This window comes from Melospiza melodia, chromosome 10 (genome assembly GCF_035770615.1).
Source record: "Melospiza melodia melodia isolate bMelMel2 chromosome 10, bMelMel2.pri, whole genome shotgun sequence".
In the NCBI taxonomy this organism is placed as follows: domain Eukaryota; kingdom Metazoa; phylum Chordata; class Aves; order Passeriformes; family Passerellidae; genus Melospiza; species Melospiza melodia.
This window is the reverse complement of record NC_086203.1, coordinates 26504238-26528359: the sequence shown is the minus strand read 5'-3', so window position 1 is coordinate 26528359 and position 24122 is coordinate 26504238. Positions and strand designations below refer to the sequence as shown.

General features: G+C 44.0%; 1 protein-coding gene across 1 annotated transcript in view; it reads left to right on the top strand.

Moving 5' to 3' along the window:
* Window positions 1-7502: 7502 nt before the first annotated feature.
* Window positions 7503-24122, top strand: part of TAFA4 (TAFA chemokine like family member 4) — a 45234-nt gene continuing 28614 nt past the window's right edge. The window contains exons 1-2 of the mRNA XM_063164314.1: window positions 7503-7627; window positions 10620-10735. Coding sequence (XP_063020384.1) covers window positions 7548-7627; window positions 10620-10735 — 196 coding nt within the window. The 5' untranslated portion in view covers window positions 7503-7547. The remainder of the gene's footprint in view (window positions 7628-10619; window positions 10736-24122) is intronic.

The following is a 24122-nucleotide window of genomic DNA, read 5'->3' as shown; positions in this document are numbered from 1 at the left end:
TTTTTACCACTTGCATTTGCTGACTCTCTTAATTTTCATGTTATTCCCCTTGGATTTCCTCTTTTTTTAAATTTGAACAGCCAGCCTTAGGAGTTTACTTCTTGCATGTGAGCCCTGGGCTCACCCAGAGTAGGTTTGTGAGCCACCACACACCCAGAGTAGGTCTGGGCCTCCCAGTCCATTATCCAGAGGCACAAATGGACAGGAATTTTCCTCTTCCATCCCTTCCTCCCTCCTCTGAGTGGATCCTTGGTGAGGGGAAAGGAAGGTGAGTGACCTGCTCTACAGCAAGGTCAGCTATCTTTGCCTTCCATGGGAGAAATTAAATTCCTCCATCAGCTCAGGGTATAGAAAACAGTGTTTTATGGCTCAAGATGCCCTGTGCAACAACTCTAATGCTTTGCTACCTGGCAGGCAAAGTTTACAGCAGGGGAAAATGTGTTTTTGCTGTGTTTGAAACATTCTGCTGGAGAGATTTCCTTCAAAGACATTTCTCTCCGTGTTTTTTTTTTTTTTTTGGTGTGCTGCCTGCTTTAGATGGGAATTTCTCTGCTTCTGGGAGTGGAGCAGGGCACTGTCTCTGCTCTGAGTCCTCTTTGAACAGGGCTGCAGTAATTCCTGCTCTCCCTTGAACAAAGTGCCTGAAGCCTGCACACCTCTTTAGCAGGGCTTGTGCAGGGGGTGGAGAAGATTTTGAGCTGCAGTGGGGAACAGAAAGAACCTGGATAATCACAAGGAAAAATTCTTTCTGATAAGGGTAATTGAAAGAGTTGAAATCCTATGGATCTCCTGTGTTGGCTGTCCACATTGGCAACCTTGAAATGAAACCTTGGTGGGGATAGCTCCCTTTCCTGGAGTTTGGTAGGATGGTCCTTAGTGGGGTGGTGATGATTAATGAATAATATATGGAGAAAAGGGTCTATTCTGCCTCCACTTGCCAGAATAGCTGCACTTGGCCCTTGAGCAGCCCTCTTGGTCTGGATGGAGTTTATCCTGGAGGAAAGATGAGAACTCACTTTGTGTTGAGAGAGCAGAGGAAGCAGCAGCTTTGATTTTAAACTCTTCCTTACTCTGCCTGGACTTTGGGTGTTCTGGCAGTCAGCCCTCTGCTCCTTGCTGGAATTTCTCTCCTGATCCTGAGCTCTGCCCTTTCTGCTGCTGTGTGACCTGAGCTCTGCTGCCTCAAATTTGGAGGCCACAAACTCTCACTTAAAACCAGTCCAGCTGGAAAACCTTTCCAACAGATGATACACACAAGTGGCCACTGTGACTCTGGCACTATGAACTAATGAAGTCTCTGTGTCTGGGCTAGAAAATTTGGGTGATTTAGGCATGTTTTGCAGGATATCCTCCCAGGGCATCATCTTTAAACACCCATAAGAGACAAAAGGTTTGTTCTCATGTTCAAAGGAGGTGGTGAGGACAGATTTACCCTAGAGAATGCTGCTGAAGACAGCCTTGGTTCCCTCCAAATCCATGGCACAGAGGATGTCTGTCTGTGTGTGCATGGTCTGGCTTGCTGGTATGGTTGACACCTTCTGTTGTGTGGATATAACAGCAGCTCAGCTCTCCCTCCTCAGCAGGATGTGGGGTTTATTTCCTCTAGCTCTCACTGGCATTGTTTTCTTTCCCTCCCCAGCACCCCCAGTCCCTGTTCAGTGAGATTTTGAAATATTCCTGTGGAAAGGCCTGACCAGAGGTGACAGACTGAGCTGCTGCCAGCAGAGACTGATGTCGTAAATGGGACGTGATGTTATAAAAAAACAGTTCAAAAATTGCCCATGAAATGTGCAGGGAGCCTGCTGGGGTCTGAGAGCACTGGGCACTGCTGCAGCGACCCTGTGGTTTTTGGATACCTGCCTGGATGATTTTTGTGTGGTCCAAAGAGCCTTCTCACTTCACTTTGCCATGGGGAGCTTGATGTGACGAGTCCTCCATCCCTCAGAGATTCCTGTAGGGAAGCAGAAGAGCTGACATCAACTCTGGGAGTAAAGGGAAGAGGAAATTGGTCCAAGAAAAGTTTTATTTTCTTGCACTGTGAGCTTAGTCTTGTGCTACTTTCCAGTACCTGAAGGGAGCCTACAGGAAAGGTGGTGGACTTTTTACAAGTGTGTGAAATGACGGATGGGGGGGAATGGATTCAAACTAATAGAGAGTAGGTTTAGATTGGATATTAGAAAAAATCCTTTGCTGTGAGGGTGGTGAGGCCCTGGCACAGGTTGCCCAGAGAAGCTGTGGCTGTTCCATCCCTGGAAGTGTCCAAGGCCAGGTTGGATGGGGCTTGGAGCCACCTGGGATAGTGAAAGGTGTCCCTGCCCATGATGGGGGGTGGAATAGGATGGACTTTGAGGTCCCATCCAACCCAAAAAGTTCTGTGATTCTGTGATGATTCTGTGACTGTGATTCTGTGACTCTGTGACTCTGTGATTCTGTGACTGTACTCCATGGGTAACTTTAAATCCTCTCTCAGTTTGCTCAGTGCCTTCCTACCTGGTGTAACACTTACTTGCTGTGAGTAAGGATTGGCAGAACGAGGCCTTTGAAGGCCTGACACATTCTGGTGTGATGTGTCAGCTGGGAAAACCACGGGAATGTACCGGGAGGTACAAGCTGAAGGTGCAGTGCTTACGGTGAGGTTAATTAACTGTTGGAATAACTCAGCTGAGGTGGATTTACTGACCCTCAAAGCCTTCAGAGCACGCTGCAGATATGTGAGCTGATGTGGAGATTTCTGGGTGATGGTTAAGGGACCAAATGCAGAATGCGAGCCGCGTTATTCCCTGCACCCACCCACTGCCGGGCCCGATGGGCACCGAGGACAGGGCTGTCCCTGTGGGCTGAAGACCAGCGTGTCCCTGCCGTGCCCAGGCTCCGAGGGCAGCTCAGCGCCCGGACCCTGCGACAGCGACGCGTTCGTGTGGTTGATGTGGGGCGCTAATTGTGCTGGAGAGCTGCGGAGCGCAGGGAACGGGGCTGACCCAGGGCTAGCCCGGGACAGGGAGCGGGGCTGGGCAGGGACAGGGAGCGGGGCTGGGCAGGGACAGGGAGCGGGGCTGACCCGGGGCTAGCCCGGGGCTGGGAGCGGGCCTGGCCCGGGACAGGGAGCGGGGCTGGGCAGGGACAGGGAGCGGGGCTGACCCGGGGCTAGCCCGGGGCTGGGAGCGGGCCTGGCCCGGGACAGGGAGCGGGGCTGGGCAGGGACAGGGAGCGGGGCTGACCCGGGGCTAGCCCGGGGCTGGGAGCGGGCCTGGCCCGGGACAGGGAGCGGGCCTGGCGGAGATTGCCGAGCGCGGCCGGAGCCGGGAATGGGCCGCAGCCGCATGCAGAGAGGCGCGCGGCCGCCAGGGGGCAGCACCGCCCCGATGGATCCTCGGGAAGCGCCGGGAGCGGCCCCGGCACCGCGAGAGGGACGGCGGAGACCCGGGCCGTGACAGGGACCTGTGTCCTGACAGTGATCTGTGTCCCGAATGGACAGCAGAGACCTGGGTGTGACAGGACATCAGTGACCTGTGTGGTGACAATGACCTGTGTCCCGACAGGACATCAGTGTCCTGTGTGGTGACAACGACCTGTGTCCCGACAGGACATCAGTGACCTGTGTTGTGACAATGACCTGTGTCCCGACAGGACATCAGTGTCCTGACAGGGACATCAGTGACTTGTGTCATGACAATGACCTGTATCCCGACAGGACATCAGTGTCCTGTGTCCTGACAGGGAGATCGGTGACCTGTATCGTGACAGGTACAGTGATCTGTGTCCTGACAGGACATCAGTGACCTGTGTTGTGGCAGGGAACTTGGTGACCTGTGTCCTGACAGGACATCAGTGTCCTGTGTTGTGACAGGGACAGTGACCTGTGTCCCGACATTGACCTGTATCCCGGCAGGACATCACTACCTGTATCATGACAGGGACAGTGATCTGTGTCGCAACAGTGACATCAGTCACCTGTGTCCCAAGAGGGACATCATTACCTGTATCATGACAGGGATGTCACTCACCTGCACCCCTACAGGGCCATCGTTCACCTGTATCCTGACAGGGACAGTCACAGTGACCCCTGCACCCCGACATCGCTCACCTGCAGCTCTGGAGCTGCACCAGGCCACAGGGCAGCATCGGACACAGCCAGGGATGGTTTGGGTTGGAAGGGCCTCAAAGCCCATCCATTCCACCCCCTGCCATGGGCAGGGACACCTTCCCCTGTCCCAGGTTACTCTGAGCCCTGTCCAACCTGGCCTGGGACACTCCCAGGGATGGGGCAGCCACAGCAGCCCTGGGCAGCCTGTGCCAGGGCCTCCTGACCCTCACAGGAAAAACTTTTATAAAACATCTGATATAAATCTCTCCTCTTTTCATTTAAAACCATCCCCCTTGTCCTGTCAATACCTACCTAAAAAGTGTAAAAAGTTGCTCTTCCTCTTTTTTATACTCCCCATTCTAGTACTGTCACTGAATAACTGAGTGCAGTGATTTAGCCCCAAAATGTGTCCTGGGTTGGTCAGTCAGTGTGTAGGTGTTTGCTTTAGCTCTCTCTTTTGTCTCTAGCTCCCCTCAACAGCAGCAGTTTTCAGATACACACAGTGTACTTGTTGTGTATCTTTTCCCCCCTCCTCCTAGAAATGTCAGATATTGGTCTATTTTCCCTTTGTCCTTTATTCAGTGTGAGATAAGGGTTTGGCCAGGCTGACATTGGGGCTGAAGTCAGGCTGGAAAATCCCCTAAACAGTACATGGCCCCCAAATTTCTTTCCTTCTCACCCCTTGCTTTACAGAAGAGGAGACTTTAAGAGATGCACAGTTGTATTTTAAGTGAGGAATTATTCAGAATGGAGAAATTAAGGCCTTTTAAATATTTAACGAAAGGAGGTTTTCTAAATTATTTAATAGCTTATTATAAAAGATGGCACAAAATGGTTTGGTAATTTATTCTTTGCAGAAAGTAGCCATAAAAAGTATTTTACAACATGTAAATATTGGTAGGAAATGTACCTAATTTAAAGTGTTATCTTATTCCATCTGTCAAAGGAATTATACAGTGCCTATACAGTTTTCAAATAACTTTAGACCTTTATTGTTTCTGTTCTTGAAACTCTTCCCTGGCACAGGGAAATGCTGTTTATACTCATTTTACTCAAGTGCAGAGGCACAGGGAGCAGATTGTGCACCAGCCCTGACCATTGCAATTCTCTCCAGATCCCACAATCTTCATCCCCTAAATACTGACCCAGGGGAGGGGTGTAGCCTCTGGGGAGCCCCTGTGCAAAGCAGGAGTTGCTCATGGCCAGTCCATGCATAAATGCTGAAAAATTCAGCCCTTCTTCTCTCCAATTCCCTCTTCCTTCTTTTCTGTATCTTTGCTGGAGATGGAGGTGGGTTCAGCTGCTCACTGGGCAGAGCTCACTGTATAAAAACAAACAAACAGCTCTGTTTTCCAAAGTAATGTGTCACCCTGAGACAAGACAGGGCCAGCAGCTAAACCCACTGTTCACACAGCACACACAAAGCATGCTTCTGCCATCAAAAGCCTGGAATTCCTTTTACAGCTCTTAACCAGAGCCTCTTGTTTCTGTTCTGATCTGTCTCCTTTATTGACATAAGCCAGCTGAAGCTGGTTTCAGGAGTTTGCCTTAATCTCCCCTTATACAACTCTATTTTTTAAAGAAATATCAGTGCCTGGAAGGCATCAGAAAGCCTGGAGATATGCAGGTGGAGGTATCATCTGTCACTTTCAGTGCATCCACTTAATTAGGATGAGCTGGACTAATCAATACTCCCTTGCCTTTTACCAGTGTTTAACATGTGTTTACAGAGCAGGTTCCACTGATGTTTGTATTTACCTGTAGCTGCATCTGCACGGGGTTTTATTTTCCTCTCTAATAAAAATTATGGAACAGATAAGCACTAAAACCCAAGTTAGTGTACTGCAGTATTGATTTCTTCAAGAGCACTGTAAGAGTGTATTTATCTACCCGTCCTATTATGAAATGGGTAAAAATGTACCACATAACCATTTCAGTCAGTCAGTGCTGTATTGAAAATCCTGTTTGTTAGCTTCTTTTAATAGGCCTTTTGAGGCACACTCTTGTTTTATTTTTATTTTTTATTTTATGTGTATTTGTGGAAGAAAGGATGAATGCAGGATGGTAGTGCTTTTTCTTAAGACAACTCTTTGCCTACATTTTGTTTTGATATCCACTGCTGATTTGATAGAACTGCTGGTTTTGGCTCGGCCTGGAACTCCACATTGGAAAGCAAAGAGAGCAAAATGTGATTAATTATAGATTGCTGGCCTGGCACCTCTTTAATTCCAGCAATTACTCTATTTTCTCATGGCATTCTAAACAAATAAGAGTTGTTAGGGCCAGGTTGGATGGGGCTTTGAGCAGCCTGGTCCAGTGGAAGGTGTCCTTGCCATGGTTTGGAACAAGATGAGCTTTAAGGTCCCTTCCAACCTGTGATTGGAAGGTTCTGTGATTCCATGAGTGTGTTGAGCAGGGGCTTTCCTGTCCTGAGCTCTGAAGGGAGCTTTTATGTGCTTTTATGACCCCAGACAGCTCTGCTCTCCAGTGTGGTGCTGTAATTTCATGTTTCTTAAAAGCAAATTTCTAATTGATTAAAGGATGAGTGAAATGGAAAGAATGATGGGTAAGATAAGAAAAGGTTGGGATTGCTGTCTAGGTGAAGACCACATTATTACCACTCTCACAAACTGCTCTGTGTCATATTTTCAGTAGCAGAAGGTCAAGTTGCGCCCAGGAATGGAAGTGAGAGAACAAATATAAACAGCAAAAGCAAAGAGGCCTGAGTGTCTATAAAATGGAGTGTTTGAGCTCCTCATTCTGCAGAACATGTGTCAGAGCTGCTGTGAAAGTGCTTCCACGTGGAGGTTTCAAAGTGTAACTCCTGGATTACAGCATCAGCTGTAACCTGTGTGTTTCTCGTGGAGAGGCTGAGAAAACTAAGGTTAAAAAAAAAAAAAAAAGTTCAGTCACCTGGGAAAGATTTGGATGACCAAAATCTGAATGGTACACTGATTTTAGAGCTTGCCAGGAGAGGCAGCAGGGTCAGAGGGTGCAATAATGCACAATTCCAGACACTCTCCTGGGGGTGTGACCCTCTCTGCTGAGGCAGGCACAGGGCCTGGGCCAAATCTTTATGAAGACAGAGACAGATTTCCCCCACTATTTTTAACAATCTCTGCTTCAAACTCTTGGGTGTTGGGTGGAGAGACCCCAGAGAGCTGCTCACATTCTGTTTGCAACCCCATGTACAGCAAACTCTGCCTTTGGTTACTGTAGTGACACCCCAGAGCTGCCTCACCACAGCTCCTCTGTGCTCTCAGAAAGAAAAGAGAAATAAACCTGCTGCCTTTTGCCCCGGATTGCACTGTAGATGGCACTGTGAAACTAAGATTTTGGTAACAAAGATGTGTTTTAGAGCACCTTTGCAGACGTTAATTGCAGTGTAATGTGGCTTTCTTTCTAGGTCCCCGAAGTGAAGGAAAAAATTCTGAGATGCAGAAAGGCTTATTTGCTGCTGCAAATGGGAATCTGGAATAACTATGAAAAACACACTGAAATAATTGTGTTTGACTGGAACAAAATTCTTGCAAAGTCCCCAAGGTAAGAGCACTTTTTATCTTTCAAATGACACTGAAGATTCTCTGTTCTGGTTAGCAACAATATCCACTTGAATCCAATAGAGAATGAAGGCTTGACATTTCTGAAAGCAGCAGCCCACTGACGCTGAAGGGCTCAGCACCCCTTGCTGCATCTGTCTGCCAAATTTCATTTTTTCCCTGCCTTTTCAAAGATCCTCTTGTATTTCTTTACATTAGCAGGCTGAAAACTTGTGTCCTGCCTACCTGCAAGGCAGACTAAAGCCTGCAGATGTGTCCTTCGGATGGCACTGGATGCTTTAAGCAGCCTTTCAGTTTGGATAGGAGCGAGTGGATGCTTTGTGGTGATACACTTCCTCCTGGAATTGAATGTTCTTACTCAGGGCTGAGGTTACCCTGTTAACCTGATGAGCCCTGGTTTCACATTCCTTGTTTAGTGTCTCAAAAGAGTCAAACTCAGCTGGGGAAAACTTTTGGAAATAGGTCAGTACAATTCTATTTCCACTGAGACTGGTTTTGCTGCTGCACTGGGAGTGGTGGGAACACCTGGGTCCAATAAAGTGCTGGAACAGCAACTGTTGAGCATATGATGCATGATTTGGGACCTGTCCATCATCACACCTGCCCCTTCCACCACCTTCCACCAGAAATGGCACGATCAGAATGCCTGAGCAGTGTTTAAGGGGTGTTTAATTCCACAGGAAAGGTGGAGGAAGGTTTGTGTCTTCACGGTGACACATCAGAGTGACACCAGAACTTGGATCAGATCTGAGTATTTGCATTTAGAGCAACAGAAGGATGGGGTTGGAAGCTGAGCAGATGATGACGTCCTGTTCATGAGCTGTAACCTGTGTGTTTTGAAAACTAAGGTTAAATTCAGCTCTCTCTCTCAAAAAAAAAAAAAAAAAAAAAAAAAAAAAAAAAAAAAAAAAGAGTTCAATCACCTGGGAAAGATTTGGATGACCAAAATCTGAAATGGTACAGTGATTTTAGAACTCACCAGGCAGTTTTTCTAGGCTAATACTGGACCAAGAGCAATAGTGACATTTATGCTGGTTTCACAGTGACTCAATCCCATTAGCTGCAGTGACATTATGGGTTCAGCTGCATGCAAGAGGTGAATTTGGTTCAGCTGCTCTGAATTAGCCTGGGAGTGCTCCAGGAGAGGGCACTTACGGGGTGGGTGAGGAGCAGTGATGTCTTTATCTGCTGGGCTTGATTCATGCTCACAGAAGTCTCCTACAAACAGCTGTAAAAGGCCAGCAGGGTGTTTGTTCCTGCATTCAGCATGGAAATATACTGGGCTCAAAACAGAGCATCTTCTCAAAGCCAGAAAAGGTACCTTCTTGCCAAATCCATGCTTAAAGTGTGGCTTCTTTACATATAATTTTCATTCTCTGAAATCTGTAGACATGGTGAGCTGGTTTATTTGCAATATTTATATATTTTTTTTTTTTAATTGTAGGCTGAAGGTGCTGGGGTTTGCACCAATGTATTTCTTTCTACAGCGTAAACCAGAATTTGTTGCTAAAATCTATTTACATGCAGCAGGCTTCTGGTCTCTTAACTTTTGATATTAATAAGTGCATTTTTTATTTGTTTGGGCTTTATCAACATTTGCAATTAGAGAAAAATATTGTTCTGCAAAGCTTGAAAAGGGAAATTGTGTGAGCAATTTTAAGAGAGAAAACAAGGCCTCTGTTTTGGTTTCATTGGTAGATGTTCATCAAATTTAAACAAGATCCAAGTGTGTCACCTGGCTGTGATGGTAGATCTGTCTAAGGCATGTGTTGCTTGGGATTTCCTTTTTAAATTTGTCTCTTTAGCACTTGAATATTGGATTAGCTGAATAGTCTTAGGTATTTTCAAGAAATACAGATAATTTTGTTGTAGAAAAGACTCAGAACTGGAATCTGCAGAGGAAAAGCAGTTCCCAAAGGACTTTTTGGTGCAAATAAATTCGTGATAGGCTTGCCCAAATCCCAGCATGCTGATTAGCTGCAGACTAACGTCACTGCCATGAAAACAGTATTTGCTTCAATTTATGCAAATCTATAAATTGCCTTTAATTAATTTGATGTATTCCTGCTTGCAGAATTTGCTGAAATTGTGGAACACAGTATCTAAGGGTTCAAGTACATAACGCCCATTTATGTATCATGCAAGCAATAAATCATCATAACTCAGTTTAAAAAGATTATTAGATTCTCTTTCTGTATGATGAATGGCATAACATAAGCTATTGAGGGATTTAATTTTAGATATTTGCAGAAAAATGATGGAGGATTTGGGATCTTAGTTCTAAGAATAACAGGAATAAGAGTAACAACACCTTCTATAGAGCAAATATTTTCTGAAATGCAGTTTCCAACACAGAGAAGTGAGTCCTTGCATGTTTGACTGAGGTGCTGCTTCATGAGTGTTTTACCCTCAGTAAATATTTGGGTGATCTCCAGGAAATCTCCCAAATATTGTGTGTTGGGGAGACCCAGCCCAGAACTGTGCAAGGCTACAGTAAATTTTACATTATATTACAATAAATTATTATATGATATATTTCTTTAGTTAATATGTCTTGAGAAGTGTTAAGTAAAAATGACTTTTTTTTTTTTCTGTCATTGGGGGAGGTGCAGTTCAAAAATAGTAGCACAACTCATAAATGTGTGTGTTTAACTTTGAATCTGGCTGGATCTTGATAAAAGAAAAAAATCCCTTATCTCAGATTCATACAACTGCATGGCACTCATAATGTGTTATTATAAACATGTGTTTGTGGGTAATGTGATGTGTGATAGACATTGCTTGTAATTATAAAATGTCCTTAACGAAGAATTGATCCCAACCAAGTAATGAATATGATTTTGTGAGCGTTGCCTTGCAATAACCCACATCAGTTATTCTTCAGCATCCCTTCAGCTTTTCCTCCCCGCATCGTTTTTATGTTATTCCCTACTTGCATTGTTCTTTCACTCAACTGCTTCCTTTTCTGCCTCCAGGATGAGATTCTGTGCCAAATCAATGCTTCTGTCTGACTGGCTCTTTCTGCTCTATGTGTTAATGGTCTGCTGTAAATTGTTGTCCGCCTCTAGTCACCATCCCCGGGGGCACACAGGTAGGAGCTTTTAAACTCATTATGTGCTACTGAGACCAATTAATACCACTTGCAGCATGTTAGAGCCCACTTTCTAGCAATGGATAATTGATGAGGCTGTTGACAGCATGTTATAATCAGTGCAATAGGTTAAAAATACACCACCAACAAGGAAGGAAAAAAAAAAAGAGTTATTGTAAATGTTCATGGCTTTTCTCTAGTTATTTACGTACTGAAGCTCGCCAGGAGGTTTTTGGAGTGACTTCATGACTGCTAGGTCTTTGGCATTTGTTTGTGTCATTTTGCTCTATCCTTATCCAAAAACATTCTGAAATGTATCTTTATCTTCACCCTCTTAATCCTGTTGTTATCAACTGACTTTAAAGCAGTGGTGGGCAATAAATCGAAGCCCTCAGACTCATGTTAGCCAGTTCTCCCACTGACTGACACAAATTCTGACCTGTGCTTAGATCAGCCTCTGATACTCTCCTCCTTTTCCTAACTGGCATAATGAGGAAAACAAAGATCTTGCTTTTAAGGGATGCACTATTGCAGTAGGGAAATACCTACCAGGCATTAATAATATGATGTGTTATCATATTATTAATGCCAGAAAAAGCTCAGAATGAGCTGGATTGGCTTCCAGCCTGGATTTTTGTGGCAACATCTCTGGTAGGATCATGCAGACATCAGCTTGAGAGCAGAAAGAGATGGAGATGTAGCAGTGAAGGTATCTGTGCAAGTCCTGAATAAAATGGGATAGCTGTGCTAAGACTCTGCTACCTTTGATCCCACTAGAGAGAGATAAGGTAGCAAACAAAATACCCCCTGTCAGAGCTGCTCTTCAGGAGAGATCAAAAGTCTGGCTGCAAACCCCACAATGGGTTTGTTCTCAGCACCATAGACAGCTTCATGGCTTGGGGATTTCTGCAAGTGTTCCTCTCCGTGATGTGCCCTATGCAGTGTTCTTAGCTCTGAGCCAGACTCCTGTGGGTCCAGGTCTAATGTTAGCATCCACTCCCCTCAGGGCTGGGAAGTGAGGATGCATTTGGTAGAGGCTCCATCCTCCAGGAGAGACAAACTATTGATCTCTTTCCTGGCTGCTTCAGTGGCTGTCTGGGCAGGAGCTGAAGGCTCCTCCTGTGCTCACCAAAATACCTCCAGAACTGGCAGGCAGGACTGACTGACCTGCACGTAGCTGCTGCGTCTCTGAGAGCTACAAAGCCTCCTCCTTGCCTTCCCCCATCACCAGCTCGGCTTTCCCTGGCTGTGCAGCACTCTGGTTGCTGCAAAACACAGCCACAGTTTATGGAAAGTAACTGCATTGAGAGGCAAAAGCCTGAGGAGTGACTCCAGAGAATGCAGTGGTGGAGGATGACCCACGTTGCTGCTTTGCTCTGGGAATTAGTTGTGTCCCTTCAATGAGGAAGGGAGGTCTGTGCACAGTCACAAGTTGATAGCAAAACATTTCAGAGCTGACTCTGCAGACAAACCTGGAGAGGAGCCTTCTGCAGCTTTTGTCATTTGGGGAGTGGTCATGTCAGAAGAAATGTTATTTTTGTCCTTTCAAGATGCACTTTGCCTGTATACCTAAGGGAAATACCTGTAATAAGCAGTGATATGGTATTGTGGGCTTGTATGATGAACACAGTGTATTATGTGAATCATGACAATATTTTTTACATGAAATTTCGGACTACTTGAGAGCATACCTTAAATTGACACCAGGAATTCCTTCCTCCCTGACAAAGAGGTACCACGAACACAGTCAAGTTACTTGACTTTAATCATGTTTGTGTGCTGTGATTTCTCTGGTGAGCTAAAAGAAGGTTCTGCTCCTCATCAATAGCTTGGTCCAGCTGTGGAGCTGTTTTTTCAGATGGACCCCCTTGAAGCTGGAGCCTTCATGCACATTTTTTAGATCATGGTATCCTGTTCTTCCCCAAGTGTGAGTTTCCCTCTCTGCACACTGAAGTGACCCCCATCCCTCTTTGATTCCATGTGGTAGATGAAGCACTGATCCCAATTTTGATTCTCTAAATCTGACTCTTGGCACCACAGAGGGTTTAGGGATCCGTTCTCAAGGGCCCTGCATTTCCCAGCCCCATCTTATCTTTGCTGCCTGACACAACACATAGATTGCCCTTCTAATGGATAATCAAATCTCTGATGGAATCTATTATGTGAGCAAGGTGCTGCCTTGTTCATCAGGAAAACAAATAATTCAGAGCTTTTAGCAGAGCCTGTTTTGTGGAAAGCAAATAATTAGCCTCATTTATTTCATACAAATTAGCATGTTCTTGGATAGCAATTGAGACAAAATTTTTGCAGTCAATAGGCAGCATTCCTGTTCTTCAAAGTAAAATGTCCTGAAGCACATTAGAGGGATGAATCCAAGGCTTGGGTTCAGTAAGGGCTTTGTCCTTTAGGTCCAGCAGGTACTGCTGAGCTGGGAGGCATCAGGAGCCCAACCTGGGGTGCTTTGAGAGGAGCTGGTTTTTGAGAGCAGGTTGTGTCTGCTCCTGACACTCATTGTGTTTCAAATTATTTACTTGACATCATCAGCACCTTTAAATAAGTGTGTGCTCACTACAGCTAAGAAACTTTGTTAACCAAGAGCAGACAAGAGAATTCAAGATGAAAAGTGGGAATTGACATCTTCTTTTCAAAATGCTGCCATTTTTAAGGAGCCTAATCTGGGAAAAGACAATTATTGACCTAGGTCATGCTAGATGGTGCTTGAAAAACTCACATTTGGCAGCTGTGTGCCCTATTCAGGCCGGGACAGAGACTGGATCTTATGGACCCAAGAGCCATCCTGCTCCTAATAAGTGGGAGACAATGGCATTGAGAAATCCCTTTGACAATGGAGGCTCTTCCCTGGAATGAAGTGTAAGACAGACCTGGTTCTCTCTTTTGCTCTGTGAAATATTCACCACAAGTATCCCCTGAAATACCTGTCAGAGGAGAGATGCTCAATCCTGCCTTGCTTTGGAGCAGTTTGGGTCTTGAACTCAGCTTGGAGACTGCAGCCTGTTTTTCATTGGAACAGTGATTATTGCCCTGACTGACAGCGGCAAAAGGCAGAGGAGGAATTTTCCTTCTCATCACCATTAGATCATTAAACATGCCATTTTTAGATCATTAAAGATGCTGCTTGTGCAGATTATTTTAGCAGCCCCTTGTATTATTTGTGTGGAGAAGAAACCTGAGAATGTTCATCAGACTTTGTTGCTGTGAATGCCCTTCTGAAGAGTTTCTCTTTTGCCCTGACAATAACTAAGGGAAGCATAAGCACCAATTTTACTTTTTTTTTTTTTTTTTTTTTTTTTTTTTTTTTTTTTTTAATGGGCAGTATTTCAGGCTTTTTGAGTACCTAATACCAATATAATGATCAATTCCATGCTGTTCTGGATGAAGCAACATACATTTAGCACCAGAAAAGGTTTGTTTCCACCTCACTGCTCAAAGCCACAAATGAAGAAGCATTGAAAAGACATTTTGTCAGGTCAGCTCGTGTGAGGGCTGGCCCTGCAGACCCTGAGCTGGCACAGCCAGCTGAGCAGTTCCTGCCATGAATTACCTGGCTTTTTGGAGACTGGTTTGTGTGGGGATGCTCACCTGCAATGCTTCCAGCTTTGCTGAAGGGTCTAAATTTTTGGGCAGAATGTTCCACATTACTGCTGCTTTTCACAGCTTCAAGGACTTCTTTTCTCTACTTTCAGGGCTTTGTAGATGGACTGCTCCCACTGGAGTCAGAGGAAAAATTCCTTACTTACACAGGCTCCGGGATTTAATCTCCCTAAAGGAGAGCTGAAAAACGCAGCTTTATATCAGAAATATTGCTGCTTTTAAGAAAACAGGGAAAACCCATGCTGCTTGCTGTCCCTTTATTTTGGGGTTGGAGCCTCGTTTTTCCTGGCAGCGCTGCTGGGCAGCCGTGAGATGGATTCCTGTTTCCACCAGAGGGCCCTGCAAGGCTGTGCAAGGGGCTCCAGCACTCACCCACCACCAGCTTCCTCCTGATTTAAATCCCAACTCTGCATTTTGCTAACTAGAATTATGAGTTTTCTCTATTTCCACGGGTCAGGCATGGTTACTGCACAATAAGCTTTAGCCCTTTGTTCTATTTAACTCCTTTTATGTCTTAATGTTTTATTCAGTGTGCTATTTATGTGGTTTATTACCCAGCTTCTAAATACAGGGTGGCTGCAATATACAGCCCTGACTGTAATCTCTTCAAGTAATAAGGTAGGGAAGGCAATTCACTTGAGAAATAGGTTCTCTTTAAGACAAAAAGGAGCAGAATTCTCAGTGTGAAGTTTGCCTGTGTACTTATTTTTGTGGAGAAAAAAGTGTAAGAAATATTTATTTTCCATTTTAATTATTTTCTAAATAACAATGAGAGCTTTTGATATATATGACAGACTTTGATAACGACTTAAAATTAGATGCATATCTTTGTTACCAGTAAGAATTCAGTGTTGATTTTTTTTTTTTAATAGAGTAAAATGTAGCTTCTGGTATCATTTTCCAAGAATGCACACTTTAACTATGTGATTGCATATGGAAATATTTGTGTATTCCTGGGAGCTGAGGGGTGGGAGGGGGAGAATTACAGACAAACTTTTAAATGTGCATGTGTTGTGTTTCAAATGTCATTGTTTCAAAAGTGGGAGGGAAATTCTGTAATAAATAAGAGAGAGTCTCATTTAATACAAATGGTCAAGCACAGTTTGTCAAACTGTAGAGCAGGAGGCTGATACCAAGCTCTTTCCTGCAGTATCAAAGTGACCTTATTTTAAAGCCATTGGGGAAATCTTGTGAAAATATTGTCATTTTACATTGGCACCATCATTTTTTTAACATAACTGCCATCTGCTGTAAATGATAATCTTTATATTGCATTGACCAAAATTCTAACCAGGAAAGCTTTCTTTACCCTGTGTCTTTTCTTTTAAACCTACTCTTCCCAAACTTAGATCTGATAACAGAAAAAAAATATTACCTTGCCAATGGATTGTCTTGTGCTAGTGTGAGACAGAAATGGTTGGATAAGTGTAAATCCACAAATAGAATGGAAAAGATCTCGTCCTTGGTGTTCACTTCAGTGAAGTGATGCAACAAAAAGCTCTGTTCTGGGTTTCCATGGAGGTCAGCCTGCTGAGTCCTTGGGAGGATGGATGCCAGAGTGATGAAGGCAAGAGATTGAGATGTAAAGGACTTGCATCAGTTCCTTGCTCTGAAATGATTAAAAGACCTGCCTAAGATGAAGTCCTGACCCCACTGAAGTGGGAGTTTGATTCTTCTGTGATTTAGTTTCCAGCCCACTCCGGATGTGTCTCAGCAGAAAAGTTAAACTCCATAGTTATGATTTTATTAAAGCTAAAAGCAGTCACTCACAGCGTTCACCACTGGCAAATCACTGCCTTTTTGAAGGATGGAAACTCTTTTAGGCTCTGTTCTTCTATTGATCCCCAGCTCTGTGCTCACTGGCTGGGCTGCACTGCCACAGCCTTCCAGTTAACATTGATTGTGACAGCAGGGCAGAGCCTGCCCCAGAATCACAGTCCCATTTCAGTGTAATTGTGAGGCCTCTCATCCCAAATGGGTGGCTGCCCAGGCCTGAATGGATGCCCATGGCAATGGGCAGCAGTTTCTGGTGATTTATTTAGGCTGTCTGTTTTTGTCTGTCTGCCTGGTGAAGGGAGGCTCAGAGGCTGCCCAGGGAGGGCTGACTCTCCTGGTGGGTTTCATTTGCCCACCTGGCTGTGGGTGGGTACAAAATACTCACCTTGTGTTGAAGAGCAGGAGATCTGCTGTCATCCTTGGCTGTAGCATCAGGCATGGTCCAGCTGTGCCTGCTCCACTCACACTCTGGAGTGCCCAGCTCTGCTCTGGTGCCAAGCACCGTGCTCTGACCTCCAGAGATCTGCCCCTCAACTTTAACTTTGAAAGTTTGTGGTGCTGATGTGCCTGGTTTCAAGGGCGTCTTTGAGCAAGCACTTCTTGGAAACTGTTATTAATGAATAATGGAAGAACCTGGAGATGGAATTTTTTTTTTTTACTAACATTTAAGTGTTTTGCTGGCAGAGTACCTTGGGATTGCTGCTGGTAGCCCTTTGCTGCTGCTGTTTTTCAGTGTTTGGCAGCATTCTTGCATTCCTTCAGGAGAGTGACAACTGATAGCAGACAATGGATTCTAAATCAGGAGATTAAAGATGTCTTGTAGGCTTCAGCAGGGTAATCTCTCCTCATCACACTGGACATGGAAGCTAACCTGACATTCATTATCTTCCAGGGTGGCAATCTTTAACAATACCTCCAGAAATGCCAGAAGTTATGAGTGGAAAATTCTGGGATCAACTGTCCTGTTGCTTAGTGTTTGGCCTTTATTTATTTATTTATTTCCTTTATTTCCATTTATTTTTTCTCCTTATGGATATCATCCATATGCCTTGCAGTCTGTGAATGGTCACTAGTTTTCTGATTTATGTTGTTATTTTGGGAAATAATGAGCAGGGAAGTGTGAGGCAAGATTTCCCTTAGCTTTATTTCCTACTTGCACCCTCCTGATACCAGTTCTTTTTTTACCTGTGTTTTCTTCAGGTAGCATCTTAAGATGAAGTCCATATTTTGGAATAAGCAGATTTATTTTGGTGTCTTTTTTTTTTTGTACAAAGAGTCACAAATTAGCTGGGGTGGAATGGCAAGCTCTGTGTTTAGCAGACCTGGGGTGTGTTAACAGCTGTTTGTAGGGTGTTGCATCACGTTGGCTGGTTTTGCCTGATAGCAAAAACAAAATTATGATTGTAAAGCAAAAATACAAATGTATCAAGGTGTACATTTCATAAATGAACCCAATCAAGGTGTACATTTCATAAATGAACCCAACTTTTGGGTTTATTTTATTTTCAGATTGGGTGTAAAACATTAAAATACCTTTTGTGCTCTGTATATCCCATCTTCTACAGCTTCCATTCTTTTCCCAGGAGATTTCCTTCTGCATAACAGCAAATAAGGCTGAGAGGGAGCAGACACTGATCTCCCTTGTTCGTGGTGTCCCTGATTGTCTCTGAAAGGGACACAAAATCTCTCCTGACTTCCCATGTTGAGGAGGTGCCCTTTTCAGAGGAGATCAAACAGGAAGATCTTAAGACTCTGTGTCAGCACTGACACTTGTTACTAAATTTTCTCAGATTTGTCTTTAGAAAACATAATTTATTGAAAATGTTAAAAATCAAGTCAGAATATAACTTAAGAAAAGAGCATATGATGTCAGTTGGCTTAACTCACCCAGCAATGAGAGTGTCTGGCATGAATTGTGGCTGTGCTGATGATTTCTGTCCAGTGAGTCCTTTCAGCAGATGCTGGTATTCTTCCAGCTGGAAAAAATAAATCAAAGCAACAAAACATCATCAACAAAAAAAAACCAAAAAAAACCCAAAAAACCCAAAACCAAAAAAACCCCAAAAAACCCTACTAAAATTCAGTCAACTGAAATTTGCTCATCTAAAAGAGTTTGAATGCAGAAATAGGTCCTTGCTGTTCTCTGCAGGCACTCCATTGGAGTTAGTACTGTTGTGTCACTGAGGAAAAAAGTATAGCTGATAATTTTATTTTCAGTGTTTCTAAATATTGTTAAAAGAAAGTCTGATTGCTCTGCAAGGATTGTCACTTGCTCGGCTGGGTGTCCAACTCTATCTGTTTTTAGAAATGGCTGCTGACAACTGAGTTTAATAATTTACTTGCCTAGAGTTAATTTTTCAGCCTTTGTTCCTCTTCCAAGGTTTCAGAAATATGGAGACAATATATTGGGTTTTATTATCAGATCTATGTTCAATGTTGTTTGAATTATATAGAAAAAAGCAATAGTTTGATATTTCATTCAGAAACACTGTGACAGATGGGCTATTTTTCTCCCCCTGCCACACACTATTTTTAATATTTCATTTGGAAATACAAAAGACCCCTCAACTTTGTGTTGACACTCTTTAGAAATTGAGTAAAATTGCTGCCCTCAGCAAAATGCAATTTACTGCCACAGTCCCCAAACAAGGAGCCAAGATAATTAGTCTGCAACTGATAAATAAGTCTGCTATGCTAATGTGATGAAACATCCTTTTATCAGACTGTATCACATGATAGTTTGTGCCAAGCTAGAGAGAAAAGAGAGTTTACTCTGAAAACATGTCCTCTTCTGGGGCAACAAATCTAATCCAGCACTGACTTGAAAGAATTTTCCTGACCCTTCCCTGGTATCAAGGGATTTGGATTGAGTGAATTCTGGATCAAACCCAAGACCTGAGTAGGGTTTTTTGCAAAATCATTTCCATTTTTCTTTTGGCTGTAGCCAGAACAGCATCAAAGCAGCATTAAAAAGAGCTATGGCTGCAGAAGGAACAGTTAATCAGGGAATAAAGGTGATTCAGCATTTTCTCTGTGTCATCCCTCCAAAAAGGAGAAGGGTCTTCACCCCAAATCCTGCAGCCTAAATAAACAGCGATCTCTTCTCTGCTAGCCAGACCAAAGCAATAGAAGGTGTTTGTCAGCACCATGACCTGCTTTACAAGGCAAGTGTGATCCTTCTCATTTAAGAGATGGAGATTAAACCCTTGTGTGCATGGTGGACGCTTCCATGTCTTGGGAGCCAACAGGTCTCAGGTGCAGAACAGAGCCAGGGGTCAGGTTTGGATGGTCCTGCCTGGGCTGTGATTTATGCAAACACCACACTTAAACACCATCACTGTGCTGGCCAGCACAGGTACCACCAGTTAGAGCTGGCACGTGACTGGGGAGCTCCTTCCCAAACTCCTTTCCAGCATTTCTCAGTCCAGAGTCTGTCAGCTGAGTTGGTCAAAAGGCACTGCAAAGAAAGGGCATTTATTCTTATTTATTAGTTTGGCTCACTATATATTTTTGGTGAAATATGACATGACCTTTCAGCCTGAGATCTGTTAGATGATAAATATCATTAGCAGGGTCACTCCTTGGCCAGGGGAAAGCTGCCTGTTGTGCAGTGATGAATTCAGTCAGGGGACAAGCAGAGGGAAGATGTCTGCTTTGTGGCAGCCTCAGCAGATGGTTGTACTGAGGATATTGCTAATTGCCACTGCTCTTGTATTAGCATGGTGATTAGGAACTGGTTTGCTACTTGGCTGTGGGGATGGGGAGAGAAGAAATGGGCTCCTGGTGTCTCAGGTGAGAGCACAGGGGTTGTGCACCCACTGGCTGACCCTGGTTTCATGCAGTGTGAAACACAGGTGATACTAAGGAACCTGGAGCTGAGGGGCAGCAGGTACAGGCCTCCAGCAGAGGAGGGATCAGTGACGTTATAACACACTGTAAATAAAGCATTAAACAAAGTGATTCTGAATATAAAAAGAAATTGGTATGAAAATCACAAGGATAAACACCATGCTTCAGTAAGAGTGTGTGTAAAAATCCAATTGCAAAGTGCTCTCTGGGGCAATGAGAGTTATTTAGTCTTTTTTGTATAAATCTGGTGATTTAAGCTATTTGCTTTGTGAAAGGACTGCAGGATGGAGTGAACAGGATGTGAGTCTTAGGGAAAAGAAAGGCAGAAATCCCTTTCAGTGGAGACAGGATCTCATGATGTCATTGAACACTTGATAGGCCAATTGAAATTCAAAAATCACATTTAAATTTCTGAATGATGACATGAGAGGGAGATAAATAGGTCTGCACTAATGATTACATAACCTCTTGGCTAGAATCAAATAATATGTTGTACATTTTCTGTTAAGTCTGCGGTCCTGTGTCCAAAAAAGTGCTAAAGTTCAAAATGCATTTGAGAAGTAACATCGTGGAAATGTCCAAAGCTGAGTTTATTCTTCATGTTAGGTGCTGTGCAAGTCTTGTTTGTAGGGGTGTGTGAATGATCAGGGCTTTAATGCTCCAGTTAACTTGTTTAACAGGTAAATGGATTTATTGTGTTTTGGTACAGAGGCAAATCAAGGATATCTCTCTACTGACAGAGCACAACTATCCTAAATGAGTCCTCCTGAAATTAATCACTGGGAGTGTCCTGGGCTGGGTGTCTTGCTCAGACAGAGCTGAACTGAACACAGGGCAGTAAATCAAAGCAGATTCCCTTGCAGAGTCTCTGTAAAAGCTGACTTGGTGCAGCCTGTAATCACAGGGCAGCCCTGGCTTCTGCCTGTGACTCCAGCAGAGTGATTTTATAGCACTCAGGACTTCCTGGAGAGTGGAGGAGTTCTGGTTGTGCCCCTGCTTTCCTGGCAGGTTGACTGAACAGGGAGGACAACGTGTCAGGCTTTCAAACTGTTACCAAAACCCCAAGATAATCAAACCAGATGAAATGTGGATTATGATTCTCCCACTCTGCCAATGGTGCAGTTGAATATCAGGTACTGGTGAGTGCTTATCAGTCACCTGTTTCTCCCCATACACCAAAAATAAAGCAGCATCCCCTTCTTTGTTGGCTGCTACACCACTGCTGCTCTTTGGGAGAATTCTGTTTCGTGGGATTCAAAGATGAGTTAAATTAGAAGGATAAATGATCATTTTATGTTTCTTGTAGCAATTTTACAGGAAATATGAAGGTCTGAAAAATACAGAGACTAACACTTCTCTGTCTCAGCAGTGTCTCAGAGCAGAGCACTGATTGTGCAGCTGAACTGCTGAGGAAATCTTTGTCTTTTCCTCTTTCCTGGTCCCAAGTCAGCCAACTTTCCCTCTGCTTCCCTCCCATTCTCCTTGATTTGGAGGAGTCTGTGCCATTGATGTCTTGCTGTAGTCTCCTATTAGCCTCAGGAATTTATCTTCTTCATAAATTGCCCTGTAGTACCCTGACAATTTGTGTTGGCTTTAAATTGTTGTCACTGTCTCTGCTTCATCATCCACAAGTAATGATGTTGGTAATGAAAATGTTATGCTATCATTTACAAATTCTTAGCTTGTCTGTAATCTTTGAGGAGATGATAAGTAGATAACAGAATATCAAAGTCTCATTTTGCTCTACGTGTATTCTGAGCTCCCAAATACGGAAACAAGGCAGATACAGGCTTTTAACGCTAGATTTAACAAGATATTTAGGTACCTATCACAGCAGATTAACAGCCAGTAGGATTTTTCTAGTGGGTTTATGCAGGGTATGTGCTGAACCTCCATTTTAAGTGTAGTGAAATTCTAGATCTGAAGACTTGGAATTTGTGCTGGTATAAGATCCTGCATGTTACAAAGCTCTGTGTCACCATTCCTCTCTCAGCTCCAGCATCTCAAACACCTCAAGAGCTGCAGGGTGGAGATGGATTGAGCCCATGGAGTGATTTCTCAGGCAGCACCAGGAGTGAGTCTGGGCAGGAGGTGCCTCTTTGTTCCTTGTGCAGAAGGAGCAGATTCTTACAAAGGCTTCTGTGGTGGTGTTCACAGGGGTCCCAGGAAGAGGGAGGAGATGAGAATCTGACTCCATGTTTCAGAAGGCTAAGAAGGAAGGATTTCATCGGAAGGCTTGAAAGCAAAGAAAGAAAAGGAATGATAAAAGCTTGTGACTGACCAAGAGTCTGAGACAGCTGGACTCTGATTGGCCATTAATTAGAAACAACAAACACGGACCAATCAAAGACCTACCTGTTGCACTCCAGAGCAGCAGATAACCATTGTTTTCATGTTGTTCCTGAGGCCTCTTGTGACCGTGTTCACAGGGGTTTCAGGTTGAGGGAAGAGATGAGGATCTGACTCCATGTTTCAGAAGGCTTGATTTATTATTTTATGATATATATTATATTAAAACTATGCTAAAAGAATAGAAGAAAAGATTTCTTCAGAAGGCTAGCTAAGAATAGAAGAAGAAGGAATGATAACAAAGGCAGCTGTCTCAGACTCCCTCTCCGAGCCAGCTGGGCTGTGGTTGGCCATTAATTAGAAACAACTAACATGAACTAATCAAAGATCCACCTGTTGCATTCCACAGCAGATAATCATTGTTTACATTTTGTTCCTGAGGCCTCTCAGCTTCTCAGGAGAAAAAATCCTAAGGAAAGGGTTGTTCATAAAACACGTCTGTGACAGGCTTCTCATTCACGCTTTATTTTCCTTTCCCTGCACACCTTGGCCTTGCTGGGCATTGCCAGGAGGAGCAGCAGGAGCATCCCTGTGCCCGTGGCTCTCTCTCCATCCCCGGCCGGGTCCCTGTGCCGAGCCCCGCTGGATGGCAGCAGCGCGACAGCCACGGCCTGAGCACCGCCGCGCTCCCATTGGGAACGCGCTCTCCCACATTTCCACGGGATTTCTCCCCACTTCATCTCTTATTTACCTCTCTGTGTGTCCAGGAGAGGCACAGCTCGGTGTTTAGCTGGCTCAGTGTCCAGCACGCGTGTTGCTGCCGCAGATTTTGCAGGAGCAGGGGCCAGGCGAGGCAGTGAGGAGGGGACACGTCCCTGGTGTGGTGACCCTGCAGCAGGACCAGCCCAGCCCGCTGCTTCCCAGGCGCATCTGGACCTGGGAAGAGAAATGAAATTGAGCCTGAACGTTTCCTTTCCAAGTTTTATTAGGCTGTATCAACAGCAATTAAAACAGGCAGGTATTTACTGCCTGATAGCGCTGACAAATAATTTAATTTTGCACTGCTTAAAAAACGATCCTCGTCTTAGCAGCCTTTGTAATTAGGTTTGACCTTAAGCAGCCCCACATTCCTCATGTTGGTATCCTCGTGTTAGAAGCAGTTATCTGAATTTTGGGGTCTATTTAAAATGTAAATTATGTTTCTTAAAATTTGTAGCAGCATCTCCTACGGCATCAAGATGTTTAACGTTTATGTTATAAAGGTACATAATAACTAAATGTTTCACAACCAGATGCCATGATTTTATGCTGAGTGCTTGGACCTGCCATACTTTATATGTGTGCTCGTATTTAAATGAGATCCAGCACAGCTCCAAGGCTAACAATTTATTATGATAAAAGTGTGGGCAGTTCACCTCAGTGTCACTGCTGTATTTTTCAGCTATTCATGTGTGGACTCTGTACTGTGAGAGAAAATATCTTGCTGTCAGCTACAGAATTTACTAATTATCCAAGAGCAATTTAAAGAAATGCATCAACCGAATATTTAGTTGCAGGAGACCAGATGTTAAAAACGAAAAAGCTGTGTCTTGTTCATTGAAGTTTCGGCTCTACCTAGATACCCAAGATGTTGCTATCATTTGAATTTTAATTTTTGTGAGACTTTCTCATGTTAAAGAGAAACCCTTGACTATAAAAATTTTTATTTTAGATCACACCTGCTTTCTTTGGAAGTGGTTCTAGGTTTAAGAGAAAATATTTGTGTTTACAAGGGTGTGAATATGGCATTAAGTGGTTGCAATAAGGATAGTGCTGTTTGTGCAAGCAGGAAGTATGATATCAGAACAGACTATTTCCCTAG